At 48.9% G+C, this 17,635-nt stretch overlaps 1 protein-coding gene across 1 annotated transcript in view; it reads left to right on the plus strand.

Annotated features, from left to right (window-relative positions):
• Positions 1-288: 288 nt before the first annotated feature.
• LOC307213931 (uncharacterized protein) overlaps positions 289-17,635 on the plus strand; it is a gene marked incomplete at its 3' end in the record, with an annotated part of 96,880 nt that continues 79,533 nt past the window's right edge. The window contains exons 1-2 of the mRNA XM_079972162.1: positions 289-894; positions 1,092-1,173. Of these exons, the coding sequence (XP_079828288.1) occupies positions 385-894; positions 1,092-1,173 (592 nt within the window). The 5' untranslated portion in view covers positions 289-384. The remainder of the gene's footprint in view (positions 895-1,091; positions 1,174-17,635) is intronic.

The following is a 17,635-nucleotide window of genomic DNA, read 5'->3' on the forward strand; positions in this document are numbered from 1 at the left end:
GGCAGAGGCTTTTCAGTCTTTCCCCCTACTCTTGTGCCAATTTACTTGAGGCCTAGACAAAGGCATGGGAAGCCCTGCAACGAAAAGTGCAGGGAGGACAAGCCCCTCCCCATTCGTGTGCAAATCTCCCTCTCCCTCGCTTTTATTGCCTGTGCCATTGGGATTGACATAGGATTTGACCTGGCAGATTTAGCACGACCAGCTTCTTGTTGAGTGGCAGACACAGCCTGTTTTCTGGTTTCCTAAAAATTTTAGCATTGCTGCCAAAAGAATCTGAAATCCCCCCCCCCATACTGTATTTATTGACAAAGGCATTTTGCAGGATTCTTGGGTGATAAGGGGGAAAAGAGAGAGAGGAGGGTGTATAAACTTTATAGCAGAACAATGTATTTGCTTTGTAGGATTTGCTGCAGCTTCTCATTTAGACGGACAGAACTTGGCAGAAGACCAAAGGGTTCCTTCCGATCTCTCAGAGGCTTCCAGAGAGCACAGATGGATGAGCGAGACTCAGCTGGCCCTGAAGCAGGAAGAGGCCATGCCAACCAAACTGGGAGCAGTGGGGGATTCTGGGAAAACTCTGTGCAGAAGATCCTGGGTGAGGAGGACACCCTCCGCTCAGAGGTGCAGAGCCAGCAGTTGAGGCAGTTCTGCTGCCAGGAGGCCAAAGGACCCCGAGAGGTTTGCAGCCGACTCTACCACCTTTGCCATCAGTGGCTGAAGCCAGAAAGGCACACGAAAGCTGAGATGCTGGACCTGGTGATCTTGGAGCAGTTCCTGGCTGTCCTTCCACCAGAGATGGAGAGCTGGGTGAGGGACTGTGGAGCGGAGACCAGTTCCCAGGCGGTGGCCCTGGCCGAAGGTTTCCTCCTGAGTCAGGCAGAGGAGAGAAAGCAGGTGAGAGAGACTTTCCTCTGGATACTCCCAAGGGGCTCCAAACAGGACAGAGAACATCCCATAATTATCTGCTGATGGCCCTTTTTCTGCAAGGCATCCATGTAATGAGATCTAACACCCTTCAGGTTTTTGGCCCTGACATTCATTTAATAATCCTTCTTGTCATTCTCTGTTTTGAATCCTTGTTTCTTTCTCAGGGAAAGGTTCTCTTTGCAGAAATGGACCTGGATTCCTGTGAGGCAGAGAGGCCTCCGTTGGACACCAGAGAGAGGCAGTTGGGTAAGGAGGAAGGAATTTTTTCTCCATTTAGTCTCATTCTGTTAGTTTTCCAACTCATCTGTGGGTTCTTTTCATATTTTATTGGGGGAGATAGTTGGGACCAAGAGCCCAGAGGAAGGGAGATATATATTTTCACAACTAACATCTGAAATGCACCCAAATATCCAAATGCATTCAGCAGACGAGACTTTCTCAAAGGCCCCTCTGTAGTTTGAGATGCATTGATTTACCTGTGAGAGATGCAGGCACTCTGGGCCTCCCCTTTACCTTTTTTCTCTTGCAGGTGACAGAATGATGCTCGCAAGACCTCTTCATCCATCTTTTCTTGGGGACAGAAAGGAAGCAGTGGCTGTGGATCCAGATCAGGTCAGGGGAAGCTGCCTTGTGGGGACAGAGTTCAAGGGGCGGAACAATGTCATAGATCAGGACGTGGTGGTGAACAATATTGTTGTCTCATAGGAGGACATTTCCCTTTTTCTTTTAGGGTCCAGTGTGCTTTGAAGATGTTGCTGTTCGTTTCACAGATGAGGAGTGGGAGTTGCTGGATCCTGACCAGAGAGCTCTGCATAAGGACGTCATGGAGGAGAATCATGGGATCGTGGCCACTCTCGGTAAGGATCCCTTTGGAATCATAACATCTGTTTTTTGATTCAAAACAGCTGTGTGTTGAACCTCATATATTTGCACAGAACTCAACAATGCCCCCTTAAGACACCTGGGATTACAATATTGCAGCTTCTAAACAAGGATCAGCTAGTCTGAACTCCCCAGGCCATTTTAACTGTAAACTTCAGAGTTGTTAGGGAAGTTGAAGTAGCTTCTGTCAGGTTTTCACTTTTTGTTTCTCCTGTCGGTCTTTGGTTGTCCAAAGAGAAGACTGACATTGGAAATGGAGGGGATGCCATGATGGAGCCAAAGAAAATCCATTCGAGAGAAGAACCAGGCTTATCAAATCACAGGTTCCCCTAAGGATGTTGGCTGATCCCCGTTAATTAATACACCCAACCCTTCAGAAAACCATCCATCTAACCCACTTGTGTTATTCCTCTATTACCAGAGTTAACAAGCATTCTTCCTTTATTTCTGCCTGAGACGCTAATCCATTACTCTTCATTGCAGATAGTGATGGACTGGAAATTAAGAACAAGGGTGACCATGACAAAATCCCCACAATGGAGAAGCTGTATAAATATCTTGAAAGTGGAAAAAGTTCCAGTTGCACTTCCCATCAAGGAAATCTCATTAGGGAGAAATCCTATCAGTTCATGGAATGTGGAAAGAGCTTTAGTCAGAGCTCCGATCTCACTTCCCATCAAAGAATTCATATAGGGGAGAAACCCTATCAGTGTGTGGAATGTGGAAAAAGCTTCAATACGAGCTCTGATTTCACTAAGCACCAGAGAATTCATACAGGGGAGAAACCCTATCAGTGTGTGGAATGTGGAAAGAGCTTCACTCATAGCTCCTCTCTCACTTCCCATCAAAGAATTCATACAGGGGAGAAACCCTATCAGTGCATAGAATGTGGAAAGAGCTTCAGGAAGAGCTCCTCTCTCACTTCCCATCAAAGAATTCATACAGGGGAGAAACCCTATCAGTGCATGGAATGTGGAAAGAGCTTTGGACAGAGAGCCCATCTCACTTCCCATCAAAGAATTCATACAGGGGAGAAACCCTATCAATGTGTGGATTGTGGAAAGACCTTCAGAGACAACAGCAATCTCACTTCCCATCAGAGAATTCATACAGGGGAGAAACCCTATCAATGTGTGGAATGTGGAAAGAGCTTTAGTCAGAGCTCCTCTCTCACTTCCCATCAAAGAATTCATACAGGCAAGAAACCCTATCAGTGTGTAGTATGTGAAAAGAGCTTCAATAGAAACTCCAGTCTCACTTCCCATCAGAGAATTCATACAGGGGAGAACCCCTATCAGTGTGTGGAATGTGGAAAGAGCTTCAGTCAGAGTGCCAGTCTCACTTCCCATCAAAGAATTCATACAGGGGAGAAACCCTATCAGTGCATAGAATGTGGAAAGAGCTTCAGTCAGAGCTCCAATCTCGCTATCCATCAAAGAATTCATACAGGACAGAAACCCTATCAGTGTGTGGAATGTGGAAAGAGCTTCAGTCACAGCCACAGTCTCACTTCCCATCAAAGAATTCATACAGGGGAGAAACCCTATCAATGTGTGGAATGTGGAAAGAGCTTCAATAATAACTCCAATCTCACTTCCCATCAGAGAATTCATACAGGGGAGAAACCCTATCAGTGTGTGGAATGTGGAAAGAGCTTCAGTCAGAGTGCCGATCTCACTTCCCATCAGAGAATTCATACAGGGGAGAAACCCTATCAGTGTGTGGAATGTGGAAAAAGCTTCAGGAAAAGCTCCAATCTCAGTTCCCATCAAAGAATTCATACGAAGGGTGGAAAACCCTTTATAATACAGCTTTCAGCGCTAGAGAAAAACACACCACTTTAAACAGGCCTTTGGCTGATTGACATCTAATGCCCTTTTTAAATGTGGTGGGGAGGTGGGGGTTACAAGTTTTGGGCTGTGTGTTTTGTGTTTTCATTGTGTGACTTTATGTCGTAACCGTCCTGAGACTTTGGGGTAAAGAGAATAAGGGCCAACTCTTAGAGTCTGAGGGGTCTTTATCCCCCCAATAAGATATGTGAGGGGCCCACCCCCCTGTTCATAGGAACAGCCTTTCAAATGACATGCATGCACCGCATCCTGTGACTGTTTAACGGAGGTGGGGCTTACTAAACCCCTCCTATATTTTATTCAATTTGGAACCCCTGCTATAGGGCGCTATAGAAATGAAATAAATATAATAACACCATCTTGATCGCCTTCATCTGCACATGTTCCAGCTTGTCAATATCCTTATTATCATCATTAAAAAAAATTATGTGCCCATCATCTGAGGATTTCACGGTGTTTCACAACATAAACATACTGGTTGAAAGAATGGCTTTCTCACAAACAAGTCAAGCCAGAGAAATCTCTCCTTCTTTTCTTTTTTTGGATGGAGTTACAGACTGTTGCTCAGGGGACTGCTGTGGTAATAGTGCATCTCGGTTTCAGTAAGGCTTTTGACAAAGTCCCCTGTGATATTTATGTGAGGAAGCTGGTAAAATGAAGCTGAACTAGGTAACTGTTAGGTGGATTTGACTGACCAAACCCCAAGAGGACTCCTTCATGGTTCCTCATCATCCTGGGGAAAAGTGACAAGAGAGAGGGCTGCAGGGTTCTTTCCTGGGCCCATTGTTGTTCAATGTCTTTATAAATGTCTTGGATGAAGGAACTGAGGGAATGCTCATCACATTTGTGGAGGACACCAAACAGGGAGCGGAGACCAATGTGGCAGAAGGCAGAATCAGATCAAGAGCAGGAATAGTACCACTTTATTCTGCCTTGGTCAGGCCCCACCCAGAATACTGTTCCAGTTACAGGTGAGTAACCATGTTGGTCTGCTGTGTGAGGAGAATCAGAACTTACAGGGTTGCTGGCCCCAGTGGGTCAGAGGAAGCACCTGAGACAGTGCTCAGACGTTCCGCACGCTCGACAAAGGGGGTACCACCTGAGAGGTTTCAGGTCACCAGCGCGTGGGTTGGTTTTGCACAGTGCGAACCTGAATGGTTTGAGAAGGTTCAACAGTTGCCTGAGACAAAAGCCGGGAAGGGGCAAGAGGCAATGGGAAAGGAGTTGAACTCAAAGAATTCTGTGGATGTGTCCTCACAGTTTCCCTCAGGATGCGAGACGAGAGGGGGTGTGAGGAGAATCAGAACTTACAGGGTTAAATAGTTCTGAGTGACGTCTCACATTCTGAGGCGTGGCTATGTTCACATAGGGGAGTGTTTTCTCTGTGTGTCTTCTTTCGGTTTTACCGAGTAAGCGGAGGGATGGCAGCCAGCTCACCGGGCTGATTAACGATGTTTTTCTATGCAATAAAGACTATTTGAGATAAGAGAGAAAAGCCTGGAATTCACTCTGATTTATTCCCACACAAAGCAACAGCTCTCCCGCTGTGTAAACTCTGCTAAGAGAGCTAAGGAAGCTGCAAGAGGTTTTTACCGGCACGGACAGCAGCAGTAAGGCAGCTAGGGAGAGTGCCGGACTCCATCTTGGAACAATCAAAATAAAATGGTCGAATCAAAATAAAATGGTATCTGAAGAAGTGTGCATGCACACGAAAGCTCATACAAATAACAAAATTTGTTGGTCTCTCAGGTGCTACTGGAAGGAATTTTTTTATTTTGTTTCCAGAATACTGTGTTCAATTCTGGGCACCACAATTCCAGTATCTTAAATTTTGTTTGCCAAGGGAAATCAAGAAGGTGAGGGAACACAATCTATATTCCTTTTATGACAAGTGGCCAAAGTTTATTGAATATATAAATTGTTAAGACTGTTGCCGGAATCCACCCAGCACTTATGGGAAAAGGTGGCGTGATCTTTTAGAGTAATCAAATGAAACTTGTAACACATGGCAGGAAGAAAGTCTGCAATTTCATCAGGGTAAGGTATTTGTTGTTTATAGTTGTAACCATTGCTTTCTTTAAAATTATCTTCTCTACCATGAAAATAAATAAAAGCAGGTTTTTTTAAAGGAAGTGGGGAAATCATATGTACTATTGCATTAATCTGATTACATGTGTTGCGTGTTATTTGGAGACTGTAACTCCGAGTAATTTCACATTATCTATGTATTTCTGTGTGTTCAGCATACATGATTGCAGGTGAGACTGAATGAAAGACTTCCTAGGAAATTCCCTTTGACTGCTTCTGTATTGTTTCCAATGTGACTTCACTTACAGATAAGAACAAATCATATTTATTGCTGACAAATCATACCATCGTCAGCTCATGAATTTTCACCCCAACAAACCCTGCGCTTTACACGAGCAGCTGCTTTCTTCCCATTTCTTAGGTGGAAAGAACTGATAATGAAAAGGAAGAAGGGAGATAGACCCTTTCCCTCAACCTTTGGGGATCTGGGGGGCTTCCTTTCACCCCTTAGTCCTGCTCCTGAAAGCTTGACAGATGTGGAGTATTTGCTCACACTCTGCCATGACTTAAAAATCACCCTTTTTGATTTTTTAAAGAAATGGTATTACAGTGCTAAAAAGGCTCAAGAAAGCAATTCCTGTAGTAGCTGGCATCTTAGCAAGCCCTATGCCACTCTGCCAACTGTCTCACTCCCAGCTCACTAATCTGGAAAGCTGTCTTGTCATCTCTGTCTGTAAAGACTTCAGTGTCCTATGAATTCACAGTTAAGCATTTCTGGAAGAGGAAATGATATGCTTTTGTTTTAAAAGCACTAATACTGGGCCACTGACTGTGCAACCTGCCAGCCCTGCCCTGTAGGAACCTCCAACTTTAAAGATGGATCTTCTGGTGTGGCAGCAAGTGTACTTTGGAATTCCCTGCCACTTGACATCAGGCAGGAGGCTTCATGGTCCACTTTGCAGCATTCAACTTTGTTACCGCTGCTGAGTATGTGATAGCTAAATATTGAGGAGAGAGCAGCCAATCTCCTATGTATATCTGAATAAATTGAGAAAGTCTGTTTTTCAGTAACTACAATTAAGCTAACATTGCAAAAGAATGCATATGAACCGGCCTAACGGACTCTTGGGGAAATGGGTATTTTGGGGGATGTTTTGAAAAAGTAAATTTAGTGAACCAGTGAAGCCCTCTGAGCCAAAGGGTCATATGCCGAGAAGGCCTCGCTTTGGCAGCAATCGTGCTGCAGCATTCTGCACCAGCTGAAGCTTCTGGACCAAGCGCAAGGGATGCCCCACAAGGAGGGCACTGTGGTCATCCAGCCTTGGAGAAACGAAGGCGTGAGGCCAGGCTCTCCTGGTCCTGGAATGTCAAACCATCTGCAGTTGCTCAAAGGCACTTCCAGCCACTGAGTCTGCCTGAGTCTCGGCTGGATCCGGAAGCAGCCACAAGTCTCATAAAGTTCATATGGAGAGAATTTTACCCTTAACTTATTTACTAATAAAAATAACTGGAAACAGACATGAGATAAATAAAACGAAAGCAAACATTTGTGGCCGCCTCTTGTGGTTTCCACCCAAATGCCAGCGTTGTGGGATAGGCACCATGACTGGCAGAGCCCGGCTTGGCACCCAGGAGGGCAAGGATGTGTCTAGTGGTTTGCAGGCCCCTTTCGCCCTTGGCCAAAAAGGCCAAGCACCCTCTGGCGGATCTGCTGGGTCTTCACCCCACAGACTACAGGTGTCAGAAAGGGAGTGTGGATCCTTGCGAAGATAACAGCCCAGGACTCCAGCCTGTCTTTTTCAGGATTTATTGAGTGCAAACTTATGTACAGTGCAGAAGTTTCAAAAGCAGAATCTGGAAGTGCCCCCCTCCAGCAAAAAAGACCCGGAAGCCCCCTCTCCGTTTTTTTCCCTTACATGGAAAACTGAGCGATGGAAACTGCTCATTCCTTTCCTTGGTCGCAGTTTTTTGGCTCCGCTCTCTCTCATCTTCCGTGTCTCCTGAAAGCTGCCCCTTCCCTGACTCTGACGAAGTGTAGCTGCTCAGCAGAGGGGGGGGCTCTCTGTACATGCCTGTCTCTCCCCCCTCCCCTGCAAACAGATCCCTGATGCCGGGGTTCACCATGGGCGGCAGGAGGAGGTAGATGTTGGAAAAACGCCCGGGAGGGTTGCCAGCATCCCAGGCACTCCGAGGGCCTTTCTCTGGAGGTCACTCTCTGGCTAAAAAAAATCCACCATTAGTGTTCCTTCTGAGAGGAACACACTATCTATCTTCTGGCAATCCATCCCAGAAGAAAGAAGACAGTCCATAGTCTTTCCAGCTACTTTATTTGACTGTACAAATCATGTCTGCTCGCCTTGAGCAGTACAGCATGAGAGTCAGCAACTCGACTTTGCTTCAATCCAGAAGCAGAAGGCACACACAGTAACTCCACTCCGGTTACTCTGAGAACTCTGAGAACTGACTCGGACTACCTGTCTCACGCTCAGTCACATCACATGATGTAAACAATGTAGCTACTTCCTCGCAGCTGGTGGGAATTAAAATCCCCCATTTGAGTCACACTAGCTGCGAAAACAAGTGCAGCATCAAGAGAGGAAAACAAACAGTTGTTATACACATAACAAACTCCTGTTGTCCCAGCTCCACCTTTGGAACTACCTGCAACTGGATCCACCAGTTGAAACCTCTGGTGACCTCTTTCCCAAGGAACTAGAGCTTTGGCTATACCTTGGCCAGGGAGAATTGTGTTGCGCCTTGCAACCTTCAGGAATGGCTTTGTCTCTGCCCTGGACAAACCTTGAACCTGGCTTAAGCTGTTAACTACAGCTATACATGCCATAGCTGAGTTAGCAAACTCCTGAGAGTACCTTTTGGGTGGTATGCCCTTTGTGACTCTCTCAGGTCTGCGAATGAGGTGCAGATCCTCCTTGCTGGCTAGTACTTCTTTGGGACTTTTGGGAGAAACCCGTCCAACAGTAAAAAGTGGTTCTGTCAATTCCAGTTCAGCCTGAACTTCTGTAGGCCTGGACATTGTGTGTGAACCCTTCTCAATGACCATGTCATCAGAGCTTTCAGTGGTGCTTTCACTGTCACTCTCAATACCAGAATACACATCTGTATTGATCTCAGTGGGAAAACAGTGGAGAACCTCTCTCTCCTGTCTACCAGTGCATTCTACAAATTTTGTCAGAATCACTGAATCAGACTCGTGAAGAACTACTCAGTAGTAACCCTTTTCGTAACCCACGAAAATGCCCTTTGCACCTTTGACTCCCTGTGGTGTCTCCACATGCACATGGGATCCGAAAACCCTTAAGTGTCCCACTGAAGGTTTTCTCTGGAACAGTTTCTCAAATGGAGAACTTTCCATACCAGCTGAAACTTTTCTTACCCACGTGTAAGAATACGCATTCAGCGACTCAGCCCAAAACTTTTGGGGCAAATCTGCACTTAGCAGTTGTGCTTTCATGCCTTTTTGCAACTCTGTGTTCACCTTGACACACACACACTTGTTCCATGAAGCCTCAGAGACAGCAACTTTGTGCTCTGTCTCATGTTTCTTTAGGAAATCTTTGAAATCCTGTGAAACAAAAACCGGCTTTTCATCTGTGAAGACTTTCAATATTAGCATCATGAACAAATTTCACCTTTTCACAAAACTCTTTGAATTTTGCTAAGGTCTGTTGCGGCTTCTGCAATACATAAATCCATGCATATTTGAGAAAAACAATCAACCATTATAAGATAGTACTTTGCATTGCCTCTAGAGAGTGGTAGAGGACCAATTACATTAGCATACACTCGCTGAAACACCTTGGTAACCTTTGCAGGACCTTTCTGGCCTTTGGCACCTGCTGAACCTGTAAAACAAGACACTTTAGTTTTACAATCATTACAATCAGTACTATCAAAACGCAAGAAATACAGTCCATTCTCTTCTTTGGCAAAAGAAATGACTTTTTATCCTTGAAGATTGTGCATCTTCTCTCATCGAAGGACACCACCAGTCCTTGCTTTGTCAGCTGTGACACGCTGAGCAGGTTAAACTCTAAACCTGGCACAAAGTACACACTGTTAATGGTCAAATTGAGACTTTTAAGAAACACAGACCCAAAACCAGTAGCTTCCAGCTCCTGACCATTAACTTTCTTCAAGGTGAAACATTGACTCTCAAACGTGGAAAATAATCCTCTTCTACCTGAGAGGTGGTTTGTGGCACCCGTGTCTGCCACAAACAAATTCCAGGTCGACGATGAAGACTTTGGCAAAAACAAAGCTTTAGCTGGCTTTGTCTGAGGCTTAGCACAACCCTTGCTACCGGCCTCTTCCTTCCCTGAGCTCCCCTTGGCTCCTTTGGAAACACGGCTGTCAGAGCTGCCTCTAGGTCCCAGCTCACAGAGGACCAACGCTAGGCTGTAGTAATGTACAAAAGTCTTTATTGAAGTTCAGTTTCCATTTCAAAGCCACAGCGTGCAGCCCTACGTCTTAAACCCTAGATCGGCGAAGTCCCGTCTGAGTCTCCTCCCCTATGACACCAGTTTAAGATCCTAGCCCTGCTCCACCTTTTACGCTGCTCTCTCCTCCTCTGGGTCCTCCTGCCCGCTGGGGCATTGCCCTTTCTGGACTCTTCCGACGCTGAGTCGCTTAGCTGTGGGGGTAGCTGACGTAGCTCCACTCTCCCCCTCAGAAACGGCAAATGCAGCCAATCGATCGTTCTCGTTCATTAGAGCTGCACAAATCCTTGAGACGTTAAGATCTGCAGCTGGCAGGGTGCCCAGCTGACTGGCAATAGTCCCAAACCTCTGGTCTAGACTGTTTATCATCATGAAGCAAAACACAGCCTCATCTAGTGGAAAATTCCGCTGTGCCAGCTGGTTACACAAATATTGCATCTTAGTGAGGTGTTCCCGGAGAACTCCTCCCACTTTCAACCTCATATTGGTGAGCTGCTGAAAGTGCAGCAATGCTGTCCCGGCTGCTTCATGCCTGTGCACTCGGCGTAATGCCTGCCACATAAGCCTTGCGTGTACACAGTCCTGCACATGAAATAACTGGTCATCTGACAGACACAAAATTATTGCAGCCTTTGCTTGGGTGTCGCGATCGTTTCATAGCCTTCCCGGGGCTGCAGGAACCGCGTTCTCAACCACATCCATATTCTCTTGTGCTGTAACATTGCTTTCATTTTCAGACACCAGCTCGAATAATTATCATTGGTCGGGGGGGCAGATCAGTGCTACCGACCCCGGCTTGGAATCCATCCTGGCTCCAATTAAACAGCTATCAGCTTCTCCTGAGCAAGCTGTAAAAATTTCAAGCAGTCTGTGAGCCTCTTAATTGCTCAATTCCGACTTGCTTCTCTCTTTGAGGACTCTCCTGTGTGGGTGTCTGAGGGCCCTGCTCCTTCTTGCCACTCACCATCTGGCCTGGGGTGGGGCCTGAAGCCTCACAGGGACTGCTGGACTCTGCTGCCCAGGAGGACTCTCCTGTATGTGAGTGTCTGAGGGCCCTGCTCCTTCTTGCCACTCACCATCTGGCCTGGGGTGGGGCCTGAAGCCTCACAGAAACTGCTGGACTCTGCTGCCCAGGAGGACTCTCCTGTATGTGAGTGTCTGAGGGCCCTGCTCCTTCTTGCCACTCACCATCTGGCCTGGGGCGGGGCCTGAAGCCTCATAAGGACTGCTGGACTCTGCTGCCCAGGAGGACTCTCCTGCGTGTGAGTGTCTGAGGGCCCTACTCCTTCCTGCCACTCACCATCTGGCCTGGGGCGGGGCCTGAAGCCTCACAGGGACTGCTGCGCTCTGCTGCCCAGGAGGACTCTCCTGTGTGAGTGTCTGAGGGCCCTACTCCTTCCTGCCACTCACCATCTGGCCTGGGGTGGGGCCTGAAGCCTCACAAGGACTGCTGCGCTCTGCTGCCCAGGAGGACTCTCCTGTATGTGAGTGTCTGAGGGCCCTGCTCCTTCCTGCCACTCACCATCTGGTCTGGGGTGGGGCCTGAAGCCTCACAGGGACTGCTGGACTCTGCTGCCCAGGAGGACTCTCCTGTATGTGAGTGTCTGAGGGCCCTGCTCCTTCCTGCCACTCACCATCTGGCCTGGGGCGGGGCCTGAAGCCTCATAAGGACTGCTGGACTCTGCTGCCCAGGAGGACTCTCCTGTATGTGAGTGTCTGAGGGCCCTGCTCCTTCCTGCTACTCACCATCTGGCCTGGGGCAGGGCCTGAAGCCTCATAAAGGACTGCTGGACTCTGCTGCCCAGGAGGACTCTCCTGCGTGTGGGTGTCTGAGGGCCCTGCTCCTTCCTGCTACTCACCATCTGGCCTGGGGCGGGGCCTGAAGCCTCATAAGGACTGCTGGACTCTGCTGCCCAGGAGGACTCTCCTGCGTGGGTGTCTGAGGGCCCTGCTCCTTCCTGCCACTCACCATCTGGCCCGGGGCGGGGCCTGAAGCCTCATAAGGACTGCTGGACTCTGCTGCCCAGGAGGACTCTCCTGCGTGTGAGTGTCTGAGGGCCCTACTCCTTCCTGCCACTCACCATCTGGCCTGGGGTGGGGCCTGAAGCCTCACAGGGACTGCTGCGCTCTGCTGCCCAGGAGGACTCTCCTGTATGTGAGTGTCTGAGGGCCCTGCTCCTTCCTGCTACTCACCATCTGGCCTGGGGCAGGGCCTGAAGCCTCATAAAGGACTGCTGGACTCTGCTGCCCAGGAGGACTCTCCTGCGTGTGAGTGTCTGAGGGCCCTGCTCCTTCTTGCCACTCACCATCTGGCCTGGGGCGGGGCCTGAAGCCTCATAAGGACTGCTGGACTCTGCTGCCCAGGAGGACTCTCCTGCGTGTGAGTGTCTGAGGGCCCTGCTCCTTCTTGCCACTCACCATCTGGCCTGGGGTGGGGCCTGAAGCCTCACAGGGACTGCTGCGCTCTGCTGCCCAGGAGGACTCTCCTGTATGTGAGTGTCTGAGGGCCCTGCTCCTTCTTGCCACTCACCATCTGGCCCAGGGCAGGGCCTGACGGGCCTCACTAGGACAGTTGCTGTTACTGCTGGAGGGGTGCAGAGTGCTTTTAAAATGTTTTAAAATTTTTATTTTGAATTTTTTGTATGTGGGGTGGGGTGGGGTGGGGTGGATGTTTATTGGGCCTGGGAATTTGTTTGATTTTATGTTTTTGTAATTTTTATAATTTTTATTGTTTTTTGTTTGTATTGTTTTATTTGTGTTGTTGTTTTTTGTTGTTGTTTTTTAAAGGGGTTATTTTGTTCTTAAGGGGAGGGGTCAGGGCTGCCGGGGAATGGGCCCCAACCCACAAAATGGCTGGGATATGTTTCACGGGGGGGAATGCACTGGGACAACCGATCTCAGTGATCACGGGTAGGAGGAGGAGTTACGCTAAGACCAGACCATGTCATTACAGAGGAGGCAGGTTTAGTCGTTGTCTGAGGACTATCCCTGCCTCCGGGTCTGGCCCTGACCGGATGAATACTAGAATCAGCAAGGGATACCCACATGACCTGAAAGTGTTGCTGTGCAATGCCAGGTCAATGATTCATAAGACCACTGCCATCCATGACTTGATCATGGATGGAGGACTTGACCTGGCATGTGTAACAGAGACTTGGTTGGATGAAGCAGATGGGCCTGTCCTTGCCGCTGCTTGTCCACCAGGTTTCTCTTACGCACAGCAACCCAGGTCATGTGGGCGGGGAGGGGGGGTTGCAGTGATTTTTAGGAAGTCATTAGTTTGCACCAGGCGTCCTATTGGGAAGACCCAGTTTTCTGAGTGCATGTTCTGGAAGTTGGGCAATAGGGGCAGTACAGGATTCCTTTTGGTGTACCGACCTCCCCGCTGCACCAAGGATTCCCTGCCCGAGCTGCTTCAGGTCGTGGCGGATGTTCTCCTGGAGACACCTAGCTTGGTCGTCCTAGGGGATTTTAACATCCATGCCGACACGACCTTACAAGGGGCCGCTCGGGACTTCGTGGAAAGCATGACCTCCATGGGGCTGTCCCTGAATAAGTCTGGCCCAACCCATAGCCGCGGACATGCCTTGGACCTGGTGTTTACCTCTATGGATGTTGGTGATCTGACACTAAGTAAAAGTGAAACGAAAGAAGTGCCATGGTCAGACCACTTCCTGGTGCAACTGGACTTCTCTGCGACCCATCCCCTCTGCAGGGAGGTGGGACCGATTCGGATGGTCCGCCCCCGCCACTTAATGGATCCAAATGGTTTCCAGAGAGTGGTAGGGGATGCTTTATCCCATGTTGATGGCCTTTCAGCCGATTCCCTGGTGGCCCGCTGGAATGTGGAGTTAACCAGGGCTATTGACTGTTTGGCTCCGAAGCGCCCTCTCCGATTGCATGGAGCCCAGAGAGCCCCGTGGTTTTCCACGGATCTGAGGGCAATGAAACAATCGTTGAGACGGCTAGAGCGCCGGTGGCGGATAACCCATTCTGAATCTGACCGGACACAGGTTAGAGCTCAACGTCGAGCCTACCAAGTGGCGATAGCGACGGCGAAGAAGACTTTCTTCACCGCCTCTATTGCATCTGCAGAAAACAGCAGCAGGAGACTCTTTCAGGTGGTTCACAATTTAGCGGAACCACCTGTAACATCGGGGCCCAGTATGGGCCACATGTTCTCCTGCAATGATTTTGCAAATTTTTTTGCAGATAAAATCGCTCAGATTCGGAAAGAAGTAGACTCCACTGTGGGAGCAGGGCCGTGGCGGGAGAGTGCTAGAGTCCTGTCTGGTCAAGTTGTGTGGGATCAATTCCAATCTGTTACCTCCGAGGATGTGGACAGGCTGCTTGGACGAGTGAAGCCAACCACCTGTCTCCTGGATCCTTGCCCATCCTGGCTTATAAAAGCTAGCCGGGAAGGACTGGGCGATGGGCTTCGTGGGGTGGTGAATGCTTCCCTCCGTGAGGGAGCCTTCCCAGACCCGCTGAAAGAGGCGGTTATTAAACCGCTTCTTAAAAAACCATCTCTAGATGCGGCCACGATGGCCAATTATCGCCCAGTCTCAAACCTTCCATTCTTGGGCAAGGTGATTGAGCGAGTGGTTGCTGAACAACTCCAGGCACGCCTGGAAGAAGCGGACCTTTTGGATCCCTTCCAGTCGGGATTCAGGCCTCATCATGGGACTGAAACTGCCTTGGTCGCACTGGTTGATGATCTCCGGCGGGCTAGGGACAAAGGTGAGAGCTGTTTCCTAGTTCTGCTGGATCTCTCAGCGGCGTTTGATACCATCGACCATGACATCCTTCTGGACCGTCTTGAGGGGCTGGGAGCTGGGGGCACTGTCATACAGTGGTTCCGCTCCTTCCTCCTGGGCCGTGTTCAGAAAGTGGTGGGGGGGGGATGAGTGTTCAGACCCCTGGGCTCTCACTTGTGGGGTGCCTCAGGGTTCTGTCCTCTCCCCCATGCTTTTCAACATCTACATGCAGCCGCTGGGAGGGATCATCAGGAGGTTTGGGCTGGGTGTTCATCAGTATGCAGATGATACCCAGCTCTACCTCTCTTTTAAATCAGAACCAGTGAAGGCGATAAAGGTCCTGTGTGAGTGTCTGGAAGCGGTTGGAGGATGGATGGCGGCTAACAGATTGAGGTTGAATCCTGACAAGACAGAAGTACTGTTTTTGGGGGACAGGAGGCGGGCGGGTGTGGAGGATTCCCTGGTCCTGAATGGGGTAACTGTGCCCCTGAAGGACCAGGTGCGCAGCCTGGGAGTCATTTTGGACTCACAGCTGTCCATGGAGGCACAGGTCAAATCTGTATCCAGGGCAGCTGTTTACCAGCTCCATCTGGTACGTAGGCTGAGACCCTATCTGCCTGCAGACTGTCTCACCAGAGTGGTACATGCTCTGGTTATCTCCCGCTTGGACTACTGCAATGCGCTCTACGTGGGGCTACCTTTGAAGGTGACCCGGAAACTACAACTAATCCAGAATGCGGCAGCTAGACTGGTGACTGGGAGCGGCCGCCGAGACCATATAACACCGGTCTTGAAAGACCTACATTGGCTCCCAGTACGTTTCCGAGCACAATTCAAAGTGTTGGTGCTGACCTTTAAAGCCCTAAATGGCCTCGGTCCAGTATATCTGAAGGAGCGTCTCCTCCCCCATCGGTCTGCCCAGACACTGAGGTCCAGCTCCGAGGGCCTTCTGGCGGTTCCCTCACTGCGAGAGGCCAAGTTGCAGGGAACCAGGCAGAGGGCCTTCTCGGTGGTGGCGCCCGCCCTGTGGAATGCCCTCCCATCGGATGTCAAGGTGATGGACAACTACCTGACATTCAGAAAACATCTGAAGGCAGCCCTGTTCAGGGAAGTTTTTAATATGTGACATTTTAGTGTATTTTTCATCTCTGTTGGAAGCCGCCCAGAGTGGCTGGGGAGACCCAGCCAGATGGGCGGGGTACAAATAATAAATTATTATTATTATTATTATTATTTAACAGCCTCATAAATCAGAACACTGATTTACCCACAGTTCCTTTTTAGCGGCAAGCTGTCCTGGCTTCTGTCTCCTCCGGCAGGAAAACAGCTGTAACAGGCTGCTTTAAACTCTCCCCCGGAATGAGGAACTGGCCAGTGCTTTGTTCCAAAACAGCAGCTTCTTTTGCAGAACTTCAGAGATCCGATCGGCACCATTAGTCAAGCCTTTCGACCATCGATCCGCATCGGCATCCATCTGCAAACAGGCAACCTTCAGCTGTCCGGCAAACATCAGAGGTCTGGCAATCGACCAACCATCCTCTGCTACCATATGTTGGAAAAACACCCACCCGGGAGGGTTGCCAGCATCCCAGGCACTCCGAGGGCCTTTCTCTGGAGGTCACTCTCTGGCTAAAATCCACCATTAGTCCAGAGAGACCGGTGATAAGCGATCCCTCCCTTCTGAGAGGAACACACTAACAATTTTCTGGCAATCCATCCCAGAAGAAAGAAGACAGTCCATAGTCTTTCCAGCTACTTTATTTGACTGTACAAATCATGTCTGCTCGCCTTGAGCAGTACAGCATGAGAGTCAGCAACTCGACTTTGCTTCAATCCAGAAGCAGAAGGCACACACAGTAACTCCACCCTGGTTACTCTGAGAACTCAGACTTCCTGTTTCACGCTCAGTCACATCACATGATGTAAACAATGTAGCTACTTCCTCACAGCTGGTGGGAACTAAAATCCCAACAGTAGAGGCAGGCCAGCAGGACGTTGGGGTAGTTGCCGGCAGGCAGGGCGGGTGACTAGGCAAACATTATACGTGCCAGCCTGTTCTTCTCATCTGCGTGCTGCTCCTGGGATCCATCAATCTTCTTCCCTGACGAGATTCTGTGACTCATGTCCAGAGACACTGAGCACACATTAGCAAAGAAAGAACATCAGCAGAAGCCAGGCTCTGGGGTGTGAGTACTAAGCTACTTTATTTATATACACAATCAGGCCAAAGGAAAACATGGCTCCTCTCCTTCTTGCTCTCGGAGAGGAGAGAACAAAAAAAACAATATGGAACAGAACCTCTGTTCACAAGACTCCAACAATCAGTGCTGGAATGTAAAACACAGACGTGACTAAAACATTCCCACATGTCTGCACAGCGGGGGAATGGAATACCAACATCCTCCCCCTTTCCATGTACCCACTGCTGCAATCCTTCAGCACAACTGCAACCGCCATACATATTCATCAAGCTGTTCTCTGGGAACAACTTTTGACAACAGATCTACAGGAATCTCTTTTCCTGACATATAGGAGATCTGAATGTCCCTTCTGGATACATTCCCTTGCACAATGTAATTTAATCTGCAAGTACTTGGTTCTTTGCTTACATCCCTCAGACATTAGCAAAGGCAAACATGACCTGTTGTCTTGATAAACCTGTACAGGACATCTCACATCAATCTTCATGTCCTCACACAACTGCAACAACCATTCACAATCCAAAAGTGAATAT

This window comes from Podarcis cretensis, assembly GCF_951804945.1.
Source record: "Podarcis cretensis genome assembly, chromosome: 4".
NCBI classification, from domain to species: Eukaryota; Metazoa; Chordata; class Lepidosauria; order Squamata; family Lacertidae; genus Podarcis; species Podarcis cretensis.